The following is a 16,901-nucleotide window of genomic DNA, read 5'->3' as shown; positions in this document are numbered from 1 at the left end:
AACTCAGCACCCCAGACCCTGGTTGTCACTCACATTAGAATAAGCTGCAGAAATGCAATGCCCAACACCGTCCCTGCTTTAAATAGTGCAGATATCAAGGGCAAGCAAACCACTACCCCTTAAAATACCCCATGCTTGTCACCCCTGATGCATTAACACAGCTGTAGGTCACTGCTTCCAGCCCACCTTTGTTGCCAAAGGGAATCCCAGTCATAATCTTTTATAACTTCACCCTAAATGGTTCAGGCCTCTCTTGTCTGTCTTATAACAATCACCCTATGGTGCTTTGTGAGCATCACCTTCAGCAACATGACTACAGACGTTATATATGTCCTACCAGTGGCCACTGACCACCCCACAAAGTAACAATAAACTACTACTTATTTACTCCAAAACAGAAACTCTTTCCCTAACTCGAATGTAAGGTATTCAAAACTTCCCCTACATTACACATTGCTAATCACAACAGTACTGTTATTGAAAACACTGACTCATTTAAATAGCTAGATCTCTGGCTAGATAATTCACTCAACTTCTCCCTCCCCTAGACAGCACAAGAAATACAATTAATCCACTACTTTTCTGAGCCAATAAAAATCTCCCCCTTTCTCCAAAAAGTCTCCAGAATATCCATAGTAGAAAGCATCTTACTGCAAAAAGAAACTCTTCATTTATCCAAATACTTAGCACTTAACAATACAATCTGCAACTTCATTGCACTCTCACTAAAACAAAAGCACCACTGCAATATACTACAAAATGAAAAATGAGTCCCAGTCAAACAAATAGCTGACCTGGTGTAGTGTTCTCAACTTTTCAAAGATCACTGCAATCAAACGTTTGTCATACCAGCAGCCATATTATAAAGAGAACTCTTTTCATACACCTAGAAACCTAAGCCATTCAACATTCACAGTACAGGGCCCTCAAACATATCTCCAATACACAGATCACTTGTTTTCCAAAAGAGGCCCCAAACATTAGACATCAATCATACCCCACATCAAAGACTCATGGTCTTACCCAGAATTCCATTCACAACTGAGGACATACCTTCAGATGATCATTAAACACTAATGTAATATCTCCAGTCACATTACATAAGCCCGCCATTATTCCACCAACCATCCATCTGCCTTGTCTCTTCTCTCAGTAGTAAAACAATCCAAAACCTGGAAACGTTGAGGTAAAATGCAACATTTATTCCAAACAGAAAAAGAATCACAAAGCTTTCGGGATCAGCCCTTTATCTGTGTGTTACTGGATGTTTTACTACTGTTTTGTATTTTGTATCCTGCCTGGTTTACCTACATGCTGTTCTTGTTTCTTTGGATTTTTGGATGCCTCTTCTCTCAGTCATACCCCTTTCACTGAGGTGCTTTCTCAACCATCTCTACAAATGTTATGTATTAATATCTGTGTATATATTCATTGCAACCTAGTGGACATTATACCTAATCATAAATATATTATTGTTTCTTTCAGTTTTGCTCTCTTCCTGACATATTTTAATTTCACTCCTGACACATTTTACTTTTACAGTATCTGTGAAACTGAATCATATTACTGTGCTGTTTTTCTTTATACTATTTTACTGTTCTCTGTCAGGCTGAGACTGATATCGGACTTCTGTGATCACTGACTTACCACAGGTAATAAATTTGAATAAAAATAAAGATAAAATAAATGCATGCCCTTCCTTGCAACAACAGCAGTCATCATGGAGTAGTTTAGCATGAGAGTGTTACACAGTGTGCAAGTCTGCAGAAAGAGTGCTATAGGGTGAATAAGTTTGCACCGAACCACAGCCAGGTTATGGTTCTCTTGCTTGGCCCACTATATCCTTCAAACATTTTTACAGAGGTTCTGATTGCAAATTTGTGTAATGTGCAGAGGAGAGTCATCTAAAACACCAGACAAACTTCTCTACTTTTCAACTCGTGAGCCCTACTAAACTTCAAAGGTGGATACATTGCTGGCATCATGGTACTAATGGAAGAAATGAACGCAGGCCTGAACAGCAGCTGCAGTGTGAATTTATAGGCTGAGTAGTTGAATATAGGTGAAAACTAGATGAAACTAGGAACTTAGATTGATAAGGGATATGAATTGCTGGGCAACCCAAAAGAGGGGTACAACTACAGTAATGATAGGGAGAGCAGGACTCCTGGAAGTGGTAATTTATGAGAAATGATATGGACAAAGGGTGCAGGAGTGAACGGTGGTTGAGTTTGTGCATAGTGTACAACTGGAAACAATTAAAAGGCCTGAGGAGTGGTCAGCAGCTAGAAGGATGGTGTGGCTTTACAGACCCAGAGATCTAGATTTTACTGATGGACATTTGCAAAAGAGACAGTACAAATACCATGAAATAAATAAATAAATGATAACATGAAAGGGATATCTCAAAATCAAGCATGTTCTAATACAGATGGTGTGCTAAACAGTCACATATTGTGCCACTTATTGTTTTTGGATATGTAGTTCTGCATGGTCTATCGATTCTTAATTTCAACTAGTGTGGTGGCAAGTTAGTGATTTCTCTCTAGTGCATCCAGTAGGTGTTTGCATATATCAATATTGTGTAGAAGGCCAGGTGCTGCATTGATTCTTACTTACATTTCTTTGCTTCTTTTCATATGCTTAAATGTTATATAGAATTTTTATTTTATTTTATTTTCAGATGTTGACATTTTTTGTATAGAAATTATTACATTTCTTTTCAGATGCATATTGTATAGACATATTATTTTTAGGAAAACTTAAACTAAGTATGCCATTTTATTTTGCAGCTTATTTCCAGTGATGCCGATGGAGCCATACAAAGGGCGGGGAGATTTCGAGTAGAGAACGGGTCATCTGATGAGGTAAGGAAAAATACTAGATCTCTGCTAGCTTTGGAATGAGTACCTTTTACAATCAAAAGATCTATACAGACTTACTAAACTATTTTTCAACAGTAATTCTTTTGAATAAAAACAGTATTACTTCAAATATATTAAGTTTGTCAAGTTTTAGATGAAAATATTGATGGTCAATATTCATTACTTAAGGCCATTCATTAGTTTATTTTTATTTTATTTTTGTAAGCTATGAATCTCATTCATTTGTTTATTCATCCATTTGTTTTCAGTACCTACTTTATCTATTTAAAGTCACAAGTTACCTTGAACGTATTCCAGCAAATAGTGGGCTTAGGGGCAACAACTAGTTCCCAGCTGGAGACAGACCATCAGACAGCAGACAGACAGACCATGAGAGAGAGAGACTCAAATACGTGTATGCTTACAAACACACACAATCTCATCTATGAGTAGTTTGAAGTATCAGCAGGTGAGCTTCCCACACATTGTTGGTCTATGTGAATAAATCAAGGGTCTCAGCAAAAACTGACATGGAAACAGAAATTAACATTCATAATCTTCCCAGGAAATATTCTGCTCAGGAATTGAATCAAATTTCTTTTGTCATTTCTAACTTTTACGTTCTATAGAATTTATAAAAAAATGGTGAGTGCGGTATCTGAACTTTACTAGTCCTGCTGAATTTTCTCCAATGGATCCAGTATTCATATGTGTGTAGAAAATTGTGGTTATACATTTTGAGTATGTAATACAAATAACACAAACATAAGTACATGCTTTCACACACATCCACAAGCTTGTACATGTACACGTGCACACACCCATACAGTCTCTATGCTGGAGTTAGCTAAAGTAGCTTTGCAGTAAATGACATTAGTACAGCGGGGGGAATTCCCCTTACACAGGGGTGCATTGACCTTGCACTAAAAGTATGTTATACATTTAATGTGCAAATGCAGTTTTAAAGAATTGTATTTTGCTGGACAGTAATAGTGGTGCAGTATATATTACAACGTCAAACTAAAACAAGTTTGAACATTGTAATATCGAACCCTAAAGTCCGAAAGTGGAAAATAGCGAAGCCATGGTACATCAACTTTTTTCCCAGGGAAAAAAAATGGTGGGCCATTTTGGGGGCTTTGCTATTTCCTCCACTGTGGTGCGATCCCGGAGTTGGGGGTGTGGGGGGTGAAGCCCCCCACTTCAGTTTAAGGTTACATTTTTTTTTGTCATGGAACATTGATTTTTTTTCCCTGGGAAAAAAACACTGTTCTGTGCTTTCGGTTTTGTTGGGTTTTGGACAGTAGGGTTCAATATTATCTTTTGTAAGTTCGACGGTGTGATATAGACCCATAGTGGTGGTATAATTTTCTGTCTTGAAGAGTGGAAGTTCATTTGTAGTCTGGGAAACATTTTTATATCCAGATATCACTGCTTTCTTCTTCTTTGGTTGGAGTTATGTAGAAAATGGCAGATGTTTTTATTCTTGCTTTATTGACTGTACATTTTTGAAATCCATATAATTTTGAAGTTAGACCCTCAACACAAGTAGTGTTTAGTCAGCATACTGACAGAGCATGACTTTTTTGCAGTATTTTCATATATCTTTCACATAGATTATGAAAAGAAAAGGTACAGGGAGAAAACTCTCGTCAGTCAGAACTCATTTCAGAGAAGATTTGCTCTGTGAAACTGTCTTTAACTCATTCACTGCAATGGAGCTCAGGAAGTTTGCACTGTAACTTCAAATGGGCAGAGCCTAAGCCTTATGACTAAATCAAATTATGTCCTCACTTTTCAAATTTTCATATCTCTGGAACCATAGGGGTTACTAACGAAGTGTAAATGGCATACACTTCATATCAAACTATTTTTAGTGGTAGTATTTATTTTATGTTCTAGGTCTTAAACTATATTTTATAAATCACAATAAACACAGTAACTATTAAGTATGTAATATTTTGTAAACAACTTATAATATCTCTGTAACCACTCATATTACACACACACTGTCAGCAGCATATTGTTCATCTAGCTGAGAGCTTTCATATGAGGCTAAGGAGTTCTGTCTGTATTACTTGGTTGTTGAGATATTTAGAAAAATGTGAAAATGATATCTATATAAATTAATATCATAAAAGCAACAGTTAATATCTGTTTACCTGCACTAGAGAAATGTCAAATATTAATGCAGTTGAGTTTGATATTGTGTAAACTTAAAGATGAAATCATTTAAAACTTTGTACGTCGCATGGTTTTGAAATTATTGATTCAAATATGAACAAGCAATATTTGACGCCTAGAGGCGTCAGTAGGTGTTGACTGCAGATGCACCTGGAGGTATCACTTGGATGTAATGAATTTACTACACCTGCAGAAACAGTATGCTTATGTCTTGAGATACCAAAATCTTTTAGACTGTTAAGGAGTAAAGCATGGTTCGTAGCATTGGATGGCTTACGGAAGACAAGTAATAATTCATGCAGTGTTCAGACGTATTCTGTTATAATCTGTAGGAGTAAGGAAATCAAGATAGGCGTTGTGTCCTGGGCAGAAGCTGTTTTGCGAGGTAGGAACAGGTTGTTAATGTGGAAAAAGAAAAATTGCCTGTCAACTACCTATTCTGTTACTACATATGTAGGTTTTAGTAGTTGTCCAGGTGAACTAAAACCACTTACATTGTTTGATTTTCTAGATTGTACTAAGATGATTAACGTTATTCAGAATGATACAATGGTCTGATTTCTGTGGTTCATTAAAATAATTATTTGATTATTTATAATTTTATGTTTGTTTTAGTATTTTTAAGCAGGTCAAATCTCATCATTTGGGGGACAGCATGTCAATATTTTTCTGATTTTTTTTTAATTGCCAGAGACTAGTATTATTGCTAGTTGGCATAACTTTTAAAATGGCCAATAACTATAAGCTTTGAAGGGGTAAAACTAATGGAAAATTATCAGTCATTGATGCATAGAGGTGTATGTTGAAACAGCTAAAGGTGTGACTAAAACTAACTTGTGAAAATAATGAATGAGTTGTTCTAGTGTTATGATTCATTAGTAATTCTTTGAAAGGTAGAAGCTGTCATCTGTGTTTACATCATTTCAGCATTCATACTCTTTTGCTAATAATAAATAAAGTCCTGGCCATAAGCTTTGGAAATGCAATAGTAAAATAAAATAATAAATACAATTAAACAATGCACCTTGTAAAATCAAACATAAAACAGCTGTAGATATGCACAATGGGAATGCAAAGCAAATGTGTTCAAAAAGACACAATTCTGACTAATAGCTTATCTGTACCTGTCATTTCCAGTAGCTAAATATTTGCTTAGGTTCTTTTGGTAATGATTTGAAGTATCGACTCACTAGACTGAGTCCCTAAACATGGTCACTGAATGGATAAAACAATGGACTTACATATACTAAGTCTAAGATGCCATTTCTCAGAATATTCCATTTTCTCTGAGATATGGTCATCCCAGTGTTTGTAAATGTACATTAGGGGGTGTGGGGGATCAGGGGAAGCTTTCCCTCTACTAAAATAAGTCTTAAGAAGAAGAGCAATTTTCAAGATTCGCTCTTGGTCTTTTTTTGGGGGGGGGGGGGGGAGTGCTTTTCAGCAGTTGACATTTTGAGTGCCCACATTTCAATAGTAAGCCATTTGTTTCTCTATCTGACACATGAATCCAAACAGAAATTGCACAATTTCAGAAGTATGGTAGAAATTAAACTTGCTAAATGTCAGTATTTCTAATTAAAAACACAGGCAGTATTTCCTGTTTTTTTTTTTTTTTTTTTTTTTTGTAATTTCAATGTCAGGTTTCCAGCTTCAGTAGTCATATACCTCTGGGAGAAGTCCAAATAAGATAATGGATTTCTTTTTACCTGAAGAAGCATTTCAAAGAGAATGCTTTAACCATTGCAGATGTGTACTCATCCGTATTGTCCAGCTTCACTCTTTAAGAACTCTGCTGCATTTTTACTGAAAGCAATTTTTAATTCAACACGGTTTACATTTTGCATGCTACAAGATTTACTGGAATTTTTGTCTATTGTAAGTAATTGCATTTAAGTCTGTCTAGTAAAACTCTCAGCATGTTTTAAAAAAGGACAAGCTTAATCTGAGACATCACAGTTCATTTCTGACAATATTTACACAAGCTTTTGCTTATTACCACTTTCTACAGGAGTAATATATATATATATAAATATATATATATATATATATATATATATATATGTATATGTATGACTGCTAAAATTTGAGTGAAAAATGAAGAATCATGTTTGGGGTACAGAAAGAATAGCATAATATAGCTGTACACCTGTCTCTGTGTTGGAGAATATCAGCTGAAGCAAGACAAAAGGAAAATTAGGTAGGCTATTATATCAAATAAATGCAAGATAGTGAGCATGACTCCGTGGTGGTGAAGTTTAGCTAAAACGTGGCACAGAGATAAAAAGACATAACCATACGAAAGGTTATTCTGTCACTTGCCAAACTATTGTTGAGGCCCGTCTTAGTACTCCAGACCCTTCTGGAGGCCTTTGATGTGAATGGGTAACAGAAGTGGTTGCTACATTGCTTGGGTGTCTTTAGCAAAAGCCTTATTAGGGAAGGTTGTAGTACCTGTATGATGTTCAGTGTTCAGAAGTCTCTTTTTTTTTTCTTTTGGTCAGTGACAGTTGATATCAACAGACTAACTTTGTATATCTGACTTAGAATAAAAGGAAGGAAAGCACACTACACACTTTTTATTGACAGGAACGTGAAGTTAGAGAAGGGAGTTTGTTGAAAGTACATTTTCACACAAACTCCCATGCACCTTAGCATTGACAATCTGTTGAATTTGGGATGTTCATGATTAATAAAATATATAGTAGTATATATTGTCATAACAAGTGATTAAATACATGAAGCACAAATACCGGTCACCTAATAATGTGAACTAATGCTGATGTTAAAGAAACACATCCGAATGAAGAGCCAGCAGACTGTGACAAGCTGTAAAATTATTTATTATACAAAAGCACATAGTAAACAAACCGGTTTCAGCTTAACAAAGTTTGGCAGCCTTCCTCAGTGTTTCATTTAGACCATAAAGCTCTGTGCTTAAATACCTGATGGCAGTACCATTAAGACATGTCATTGGTTAGTCAATTATAAGTATTCATTTAATCCAGGTGAGAACAAAGCACCTAATTTTATAATCAACGTCTTTTCTTTAGAGTCCAAAAGACCATGCCAACCTCCTTTATTTGTCCTATTTCCTAATATGTTATCAATAATAGTACATCTAATGATAGCATTGGGATGATTAATGGTATGTTTGTATAGGGCACTTGTGGGATTCCTATTCCTAATACCACTTAGGTGTTCTGAAATGCATATACGCAGGGGTCTGGATATCTCTCCCACGTAAAAAGTATGGCATGTGCAGGTTGCTAAATATATGAGCCAATCTGACCCACAATTGGCAAAAAAAGTTATATCATAAGCCTATCCAGTATTAATACTTGTAAATTCCTTTGTTTTACTGACCGACTTACAATGTGTACAGTGCCCACATGGCACACATCCAGTCAATAGATCCCCCAATCATGGTTCTCTGGGCCCCATCCCTATTTGTTTAGTGACTGTGTTTATAATGGCTCAAATGGGAACTCATATTCCTACCTCTCCTGAAGGAGAACTGACATCTCTCTTTTAATATGGATGCTAAAAAATCATCTGCCCTCAAGATGTTCCAGTGTCTCTGAACTATATTTAATAAGATGTCTGTATTACGGCCATAAGTAGTCAAGAGCCGAAGATTGGGTCTCTTATTAGTTGGTTTAGCTTTATACATAAGCGTGTCTTGTCTATCCATTTTTGATGCCCAGTTGCTTGCCCTTTATATAAATATACTTCATTGGGCGGGTTTGGAGGCCCTTGACTATTGGCATAGGAAGTCTGAACTATATAGACCGGGTATGAATACATTTATCATAACGCTCGCTGAATATATCCTGACCAAGAATGTTTTCTTTTATGGGGACCAGTGTTTCTGGCAAATAAAGGGGACGGCGATGGGGGCATCATTTGCCCCCATCTGCACAGATTTATTCATGGCATATGTGGAGGAATTTATTATATATGACCCTCTTCATAACATGTATATATAAATGAAATTGATATTTGGAGAAGATTCTTGGACAATTGCTGGATGGTATGGAGAAGTGATGAGTTGTATTTGAGGGAGGTTGTTAACTACCTGAATGAAAATAAATGGGGCTTGGAGTTCACAGTCACTTTTCACTCACAGCACATCAGTTTTTTGGATGTGCTGGTTAGTAGAAATGCTGACCACACTTTAGCTACCCAAGTATATAGGAAATTCCCTCAGTACAACTCCCTTCTCCATGCCTCCAGCTTTCACCCTCCACACATATGCAAGAATATACCTAGGTCCTAATATCTACATATGAAGAGGATATGTTCCGAGCCCAAGGACTTTATACATTATAGGGATGACCTCACTGTCAGATTCTGCAATAGAGGATACCCTATGGGCCATGTCTTAAGTGCAAGCAACTGGGCATAAAAAATGAATAGACAAGACACGCTTATGTATAAAGCTAAACCAACTAATAAGAGACCCAATCTTCAGCTCTTGACTACTTATGGTCATAATACAGACATCTTATTAAATATAGTTCAGAGACACTGGAGCATCTTGAGGGCAGATGATTTTTTTAGCATCCATATTAAAAGAGAGATGTCAGTTCTCCTTCAGGAGAAGTAGGAATATGAGTTCCCATTTGAGCCATTATAAACACAGTCACCAGCCAAATAGGGATGGGGCCAAGAGGACCATGACTGGGGATCTATTGACTAGATGTGTGCCATGTGGGCATTGCACACATTGTAAGTCGGTCAGTAAAATAAAGGAATTTACAAGTATTAATACTGGACATGTTTATGATACAACTTTTTTTACCAATTGTGGGTCAGATTGGCTCATATATTTAGCAACCTGCACATGCCATGCTTTTTACATGGGACAAACATCCAGACCCCTGCGTATACACATTTCAGAACACTTAAGTGGTATTAGGAATAGGAAACCCACAAGTGCCCTATACAAACATACCATTAATCATAAACAAAGTTAAAATCACAAACTCAGAAAAAGAAATAAAACAGAGGCTAAACAAATAACGCCAGTCGGTTAAATCCAAAATTTTTACTTGGTTAGCGCTTTCATGCAGGACACTGCCTGCACTTCTTCAGACAAAGTAAAATAAAGCACCTTACATTTTTATATGGTACAGAATGCTTAAACCAAACCCACAATTAATTGGATAATTAAATTAATTTATCCATTTAAGTCAACAATGCAGCAACCACACAGAATTTGACTTTTAAAAGTAGCATTCGTCAAAAATGTTTATATAAAAATGTTCATATACAAATTCATCACAACCAAACACTTTCAAACCTTAGTTTCCCTATATTATTATAAAATATAATTAATTTTGGAATTATTAACTATCTAAATATAATTTAAAATAAATTCATTTTATATTTATTTTATGTATTCTGTGTTATGTTTAAAAGAATACTATCCAAAACCGAATTTAATTCTAAATAAGCAACAAAGCAAACCATTATGTTATTAACAAAAATACAATGAATGTAGTATATAATTATTAACTTTAAATACATATGAGTTTTTTTGCAATGATGTAAAAATATCTTACAAAAAGGTTATATATATTTTTCACTATCTCTCCAAAGCTTTAATGTTGAGTAAACATTTAATAGAACATGCATCATTAATGCCTGGATAGTTATAGGCATTAGTTTTCAGCTGCCATAAAAGTTCACATTCTTGCAACTTCAAATACCATGGCCCCCCTCTAGGGTTTTTATCCACTTTTTCTACTACATTAAACAAAAAACTGTGAGAGTCGTTGTCCATTACATGCTTAGCTAAAGCGTTAGATGAATTTCTTCTAGATATAGCATATAAATGCTCATAAATTCTGTTCTTTAGCAACCTTTCGGTTTTACCAAAATAATATGCAGGGCATTCTTTGCATCTAGCAAGGTAAACAACTCCTTGGGTCTCACAGTTGAATTTACCATTAATGTAGTATCTAGAGCCCCTTATCATAAAATTGGACCCTATTTGTATGTGTTTACAGTATTTACATCGCCCACATTTGAACATCCCTTTATTCATTTTGTAAGGTCTAATAGGGTACTCCAATAGGTTTTTCATAGAAGGGGCCCTTTTATAAACCACTTTTAACTTTGGACCTACTAGGGAATATAATTTCCTATCTTGCATTAATAATTCCCAATTACTTTGTAAAATGTTTCTTACTTGTGGGGAATACAAGTTGAACTGTGTTATAAAACCAACACTATAGTCCATATTATTGTTTTTGTTGTTAGAGCCCTGATTCATGTTTTCAGGCTCACCATTGCTAATGTTAATATCATAATTTTGATGATTTATATCAGTGGGTATCCCGTTGTATAATGGCCCAAATATTCCTTCTTTCCTTTTGTTTTTAATTTCCACGAATACTGCGTTCAAAAGTTTATGGGGGTAGCCTCTGTTTTCAAACATTTCCCAAAGGATCTTACATTCTTCTTTAAAACCCTCCTCTGTAGAACACATACGGGAGGCTCGAACAAGTTGGCCTTTTACAACCCCCTTCTTTTGAAAATAGGGGTGGCAACTTGTGAAATGTAGGAAAGAATTACTGTATGTTAGTTTACGGTATATTTTGGTGGTAAAGACATTCTTTGTTCTATCCTTACTGATGTTAATATCTAAAAAATCAATGGATGTCTCACCGATTTCATGTGTAAATTCAAGAAAAGGGGTAAATTAATTCATTTCACTTATTAACTCAATTATTTTATCTCTCCCACATTTTGCTATCATTAGAATGTCATCTTGGTAGCGTGTATATTTAATAATGGTGTCCTGAAATAACTTGTGTGGAAAAAGGAAAGTCTTTTCCCAAAAGGCCATGACGGTGTTTGCGAAACTACCGCCAACAGGGGAACCCATCGCCACTCCTGTGGTTTGTAAGTAAATATCTTTCCCAAACATAAAGTAATTATTAGCCAAAACAATCTCTAAAATAGAGATAATAAGGTCCACGTGAGTCCCAGGGCACTTTTTTTGTATTAAGAATTCACGTGTCCACTCCAAACCTGTTACATGAGGGATAACAGTATATAGATTTTTAACATCTGCTGTCACAAATGTTAATTCATTCTGAAAAGGGATATTGTTAAGGCTCTTCAGGACGTGCCATGAATCCTTACATATCTGGCTCTCAGTCCTGAGAAATTATTTAAGTTTGTTGTCCACCCATTTAGCACAGGAATAAGTGATGGAGTTCCGTCCGTCTATTATGGGCCTAAAAGGGGGGTCATGAAAATTTTTATGCAGTTTCGGGATGCCAAATAGCACCGGTGTAATAGGTGCCGCCATAGAAAAATACTGATATAAATCTAATGTAATACTCCCTTCTATAAATAGTTCACTTAAATGATCTTTAATTTTTCTATAAGCTTGATTAAATTCATTAAGAGATACTAATTTGTATTCTTCTCCAGCAAGTAACAAATACATTTTCTTTAAGTAATCTTTCTCATACATCAAAATAGCCCCCCCCGCCTTTGTCAGGCTTCATTATCCATATTTCGTGTATTCTGATGTGTGTAATTAATTCCCTTTCTTTACAACCTAAAGTTCTGTGTTTATTTTTACAAATTTCATTATATAAGTTTCTTAAGTGAACCTCGGAAACTTTTTCAAACATTATTAGGTTGTTATCAAGCGGGGGGTTAAATACACTTGGTACATTTTCTGTTCCAGATTGCAAGCTAGTATTATTACCAAAAAGTAACTTCAAGTTTAGTTTTCGTGCAAACATTTTCACATCGCAAAGAACCCTAGCGATGTCAAAGTTAGATGATATTGCATAGGAAAAACCTTTAGATAAAAGTTCAATTGAGTCTAAACAAATATCAAAATTTGTATAATTATAAACTTGAAAGTCATTACTCTTACTTCTCAGAATATTCAAAGTCCATTCTTCATTACTATGTTCAACATCTAACGGCCCTTCTTCTTGTTGGATGTGAACCGGTTGTGGCCTTTGCGAGTCCAACTCGTTTTCTTCCGGGGACCGGACTTGTTGCGTGGAAAATCCTGAGGTTTATTACTATTGACATTATTTTGTCGATTATCTCCCTTGTTCTTTTCATTTATCCGGTCACTCCGCCTCGGACCTTGAGGCGATACCTCAGTGTCCGTAAGTTGACTGCAATCTGCATTAAGAAAACTGTCCAGGTTACTTTCTCCTGCCGCTTGTGTTTCCGTATCTAAATGGTTATTGTGTACACGTGTGGAAAAAGAAGCACCAAAATGCACACTTTTAATTGCAGGCGGATCAGGGTAAGCGGCTCCTTTTTCGTAGGCGGAAAGGTCTCTTTGAATTTTCCTTCTTTTGGTGTCACCAATTTTGTTAATCAAAATGTTAATGCTGGAAAAGATCCTAGTATAATCATACTCATACCGAGCAAAACTAGGATCTGACTTAATTAAGTTGACTTAAATGGATAAATTAATTTAATTATCCAATTAATTGTGGGTTTGGTTTAAGCATTCTGTACCATATAAAAATGTAAGGTGCTTTATTTTACTTTGTCTGAAGAAGTGCAGGCAGTGTCCTGCATGAAAGCGCTAACCAAGTAATACCATTAATCATCCCAATGCTATCTTTAGATTGATGATTATTCATAAAATATTAGGAAATAGGACAAATAAAGGAGATTGGCATGGTCTTTTGGACTCGAAAGAAAAGAAGTGGATTATAAAATTAGGTGCTTTGTTCTCACCTGGATTAAATGAATACTTATAACTGACTAACCAATGACATGTCTTAATGGTACTGCCATCAGGTATTTAAGCACGGAGCTTTATAGTCTAATTTAAACACTGAGGAAGGCTGTCAACCTTTGTTAAGCCGAAACCAGTTTGTTTACCTATGTGCTTTTTTATAATAAATAATTTTACAGCTTGTCACAGTCTGCTGGCTCTTCATTCGGATGTGTTGGACTTGGGTTCTGAGCAGTGCAGTTGCCTTGCGTGCAGGATTTCCTTTGGTTTCACTTTGGATGTTAAAGAAAATCATAACTTCACAAAACCATGAAATGATAACATAGACAGTAAGGAAAGGGAGTTAGTTCTATCTCTAGAAGTCAAAATCAGAAAAACTTCAAAGATTGAGTCCTTTATGTTTGTTCCATTTCAGATTATTTCATGTCCTTCATGGCTTTATGAACACATCTGAAAACATTTCCAGTGGATATAAATAAATTCATTTGCAAATCCATTTCTAAACCTGCCAAGAAGTCAGCTGTCTCTTCTTGTAATACAGAGAAATCTTTCTCATGACTGCTTCTATAAAGAATACATCCAAGCCTGATAATGCAGAAATATTGTATGCTGTCATGAATTTTAAACAGATGAGACTTGACTAGCATGAAGAACTGAAATCCATGATCCATCAGTACAATTTGTACATAAAAGAACTGCATAAGTGATCTTTATTTTAGATAAGAAGTTACAGCAAAATTAAATTAAACAGTTATTCTAAATGAAAATCAGAAACTTTTAGAAAAATTAGATGACTTAGAAAATCAAATCTCATGCTACAATATGAGAATTTTGGGGCCCTAAAATATAAATTCTAACCTCTCATGCTTCTTGCAAAGATGTTTCTATGCTACATTTAAGACGAATGTAGCAAATTTACATACAGAGATGTCCAACCAAACTCCTGCTCTAAAATCAACCAGTGTGCCTCAGTGCTAACTAAGTAAGGAACAAATCTTAGAGGTAGCATGAGTATCTGGCCCCAGATACCTGCATGTAAGCAGAATCATTGTGGACAAATGATTAATTAAGCTCTTATCTGAGAACAAATAGCATTCCCTTCTGTTAATTACACAACTTAAGATAAAAGCATGCAGTTTTCTTTCAGCTAGGTGATGTAGCTTTGTACCCACCGTTCCTCTTGTCTCAGACTAAAATCACCCCTGTATAATGCTGTAGTGTCCTTCCAGTGTGTTTGGGCATTATTAAAGAAATTGCTTTGATGGACGGGCATTGTTCCTTTAGCAGGCATACTTTGAACTCATGCCTGCAGGAATGTACCTGATCTCACACAAGAAGTGAAATGCCATTTCAAAATAGAGTAAACAAAAAAATCTTTCTTTAATGGTTACTTGTTTGTTTGCTTGCTTACTTTTCATTAGGGTAAAGTACTGATTTCACTGAACCTTTTTCAGGTTCAACCCAGGGAAGTAAAAAAAAAAAAAAAAAGAAAGAAAGAAACTGCAAATAAATAAACAAACAATACATAGAATAGGAAAAATGTATACAATTTGAGGTTGAAGATATGAAATTGTACAGTGAGCATAACTGCAGGAAAGTATACATACAGTTATAAACAAATGGATACCAAAACCACTTCCCACTTAATCTAAACCTTTCCAGTTCTTAGACTGCTCTACCACTGAGGTTTCCTGCTGCTGGAGGCCTTGGAGCTGAGGGCAGTCATGCTGGTCAAGCCGAGTGCTAATAGTGTAAGCTGGGGGTGTGGCTAATGCTAATTAGCCATGTGCGTTCCCCTGGAAATGTCTGCAGCTCCTGATTCCATGTTTTTCCTAACCACATTATACTTTCAACATCTACTCAATGTCTCAGCTCACAATGCCTGGGGGTGGCTGTGTTGATAAATATGGGATGAAGGGTTGTATTAATTCATTGGTTAGAATGTAATTTTTATACTTAACTCTTACTGGGATACTTTACTTTGCTATCTGAGGCTTTCTGTTTAGAAAAGAGGGACTGTTATTTTGGAGGGTGTCTGGTAGCAAGGTTATCTTTAGATTGCTTGATGGGTATGCATGGCCTCTTTACTTTATGAGACACAGAGCTGAGGATAGCTTTTGAAATGGAACCATTGGCTAACTTAACTCTAGCCTTCCTTTGCCAGCAAACATATAATTCAGAAACATGTTATGCTACTGAGAGGCATGGATGGCCTTTGGTCAACTGGTGCCCTAGGCAAAATATCTCCACAGTGGGCCCCCCCCAACACCACCTGATGCCCCCATTCTGGTCTACCTACACCATCCAGATTACTGAAAAAGTGCCCCTGCTAGAGCAGTGCCCTAGGCGGTGACCTAGTTGTCCTATGCTTAAAGCCGGTTATGCTGTGAGGGTGTAACAAGTGTAGGTCGGTCTTATCTCCATTCAGAGCTTGATGGCAGCCACATTTCTTGTGTTATTATTGAGGGTAGGATATTGCAGTTCAAACTTTTGCTGTCTGGCTGAATGGTTGCTGAACCCTGCCTTGCTTGTGAGCTGCAGCTGTCTCTTACTATCATTGTAAATGCCTTTGATAGGTAACTCTTTTTTTGCTCATCTTGGTATGGCTGTATTTTATTTGAGTAAAGCCAAGTTTGATGCCATAATTTCCTTCTTTATTTCATACATAAAAATACTCAGACTTGATGGGTTGTATATTTTTATATTTTAGGTTTTAAGATGGGTTGAAGGAGTGTTTATTGGGAATGATTTCCATTTAGCCTAAAGGATTAGTTATCATACTACTTTAGTTAACAATTGAATCATATTGGGACAATACTGACTAGTCCTTTATCTGTTTGGTAGCTGGTTCTAAGGTCTAATACTGAATTGCATTAGAATACGCTGTTGATAGCTCTAAAGTTACTGTTGAATCAGTCTGACACCATCCAATTCATTTCACACTGAAAATTGATCTCACACCTGGAAAGTCCTTTTTGCAGATTGCTGTATCTTGCTGCTGCAGTCTTAACCTGAGAGAAATGAACTTTGTTTAGTACATAAGCTATCAATCCATCATGCCTGCCTTAAATATGAAACGTTGACAGTTGGTTTCCATCGGTATGGACCTCTAGTAA

The 16,901-nt window shown here is 36.0% G+C and overlaps 1 protein-coding gene across 1 annotated transcript in view; it reads left to right on the top strand.

The window, feature by feature from the left end:
* Window positions 1-16,901, top strand: part of GARNL3 (GTPase activating Rap/RanGAP domain like 3) — a 3,522,664-nt gene that overhangs the window by 1,846,183 nt on the left and 1,659,580 nt on the right. The window contains exon 4 of the mRNA XM_044057887.1: window positions 2,793-2,867. Coding sequence (XP_043913822.1) covers window positions 2,793-2,867 — 75 coding nt within the window. The remainder of the gene's footprint in view (window positions 1-2,792; window positions 2,868-16,901) is intronic.

The sequence above is a fragment of the Protopterus annectens genome, chromosome 16.part0 (assembly GCF_019279795.1).
Source record: "Protopterus annectens isolate FY-2018-M chromosome 16.part0, PAN1.0, whole genome shotgun sequence".
Lineage (NCBI taxonomy): Eukaryota > Metazoa > Chordata > Ceratodontiformes > Protopteridae > Protopterus > Protopterus annectens.
The sequence above is the reverse complement of the archived record's forward strand: the minus strand, read 5'-3'. Positions and strand labels throughout refer to the sequence as shown.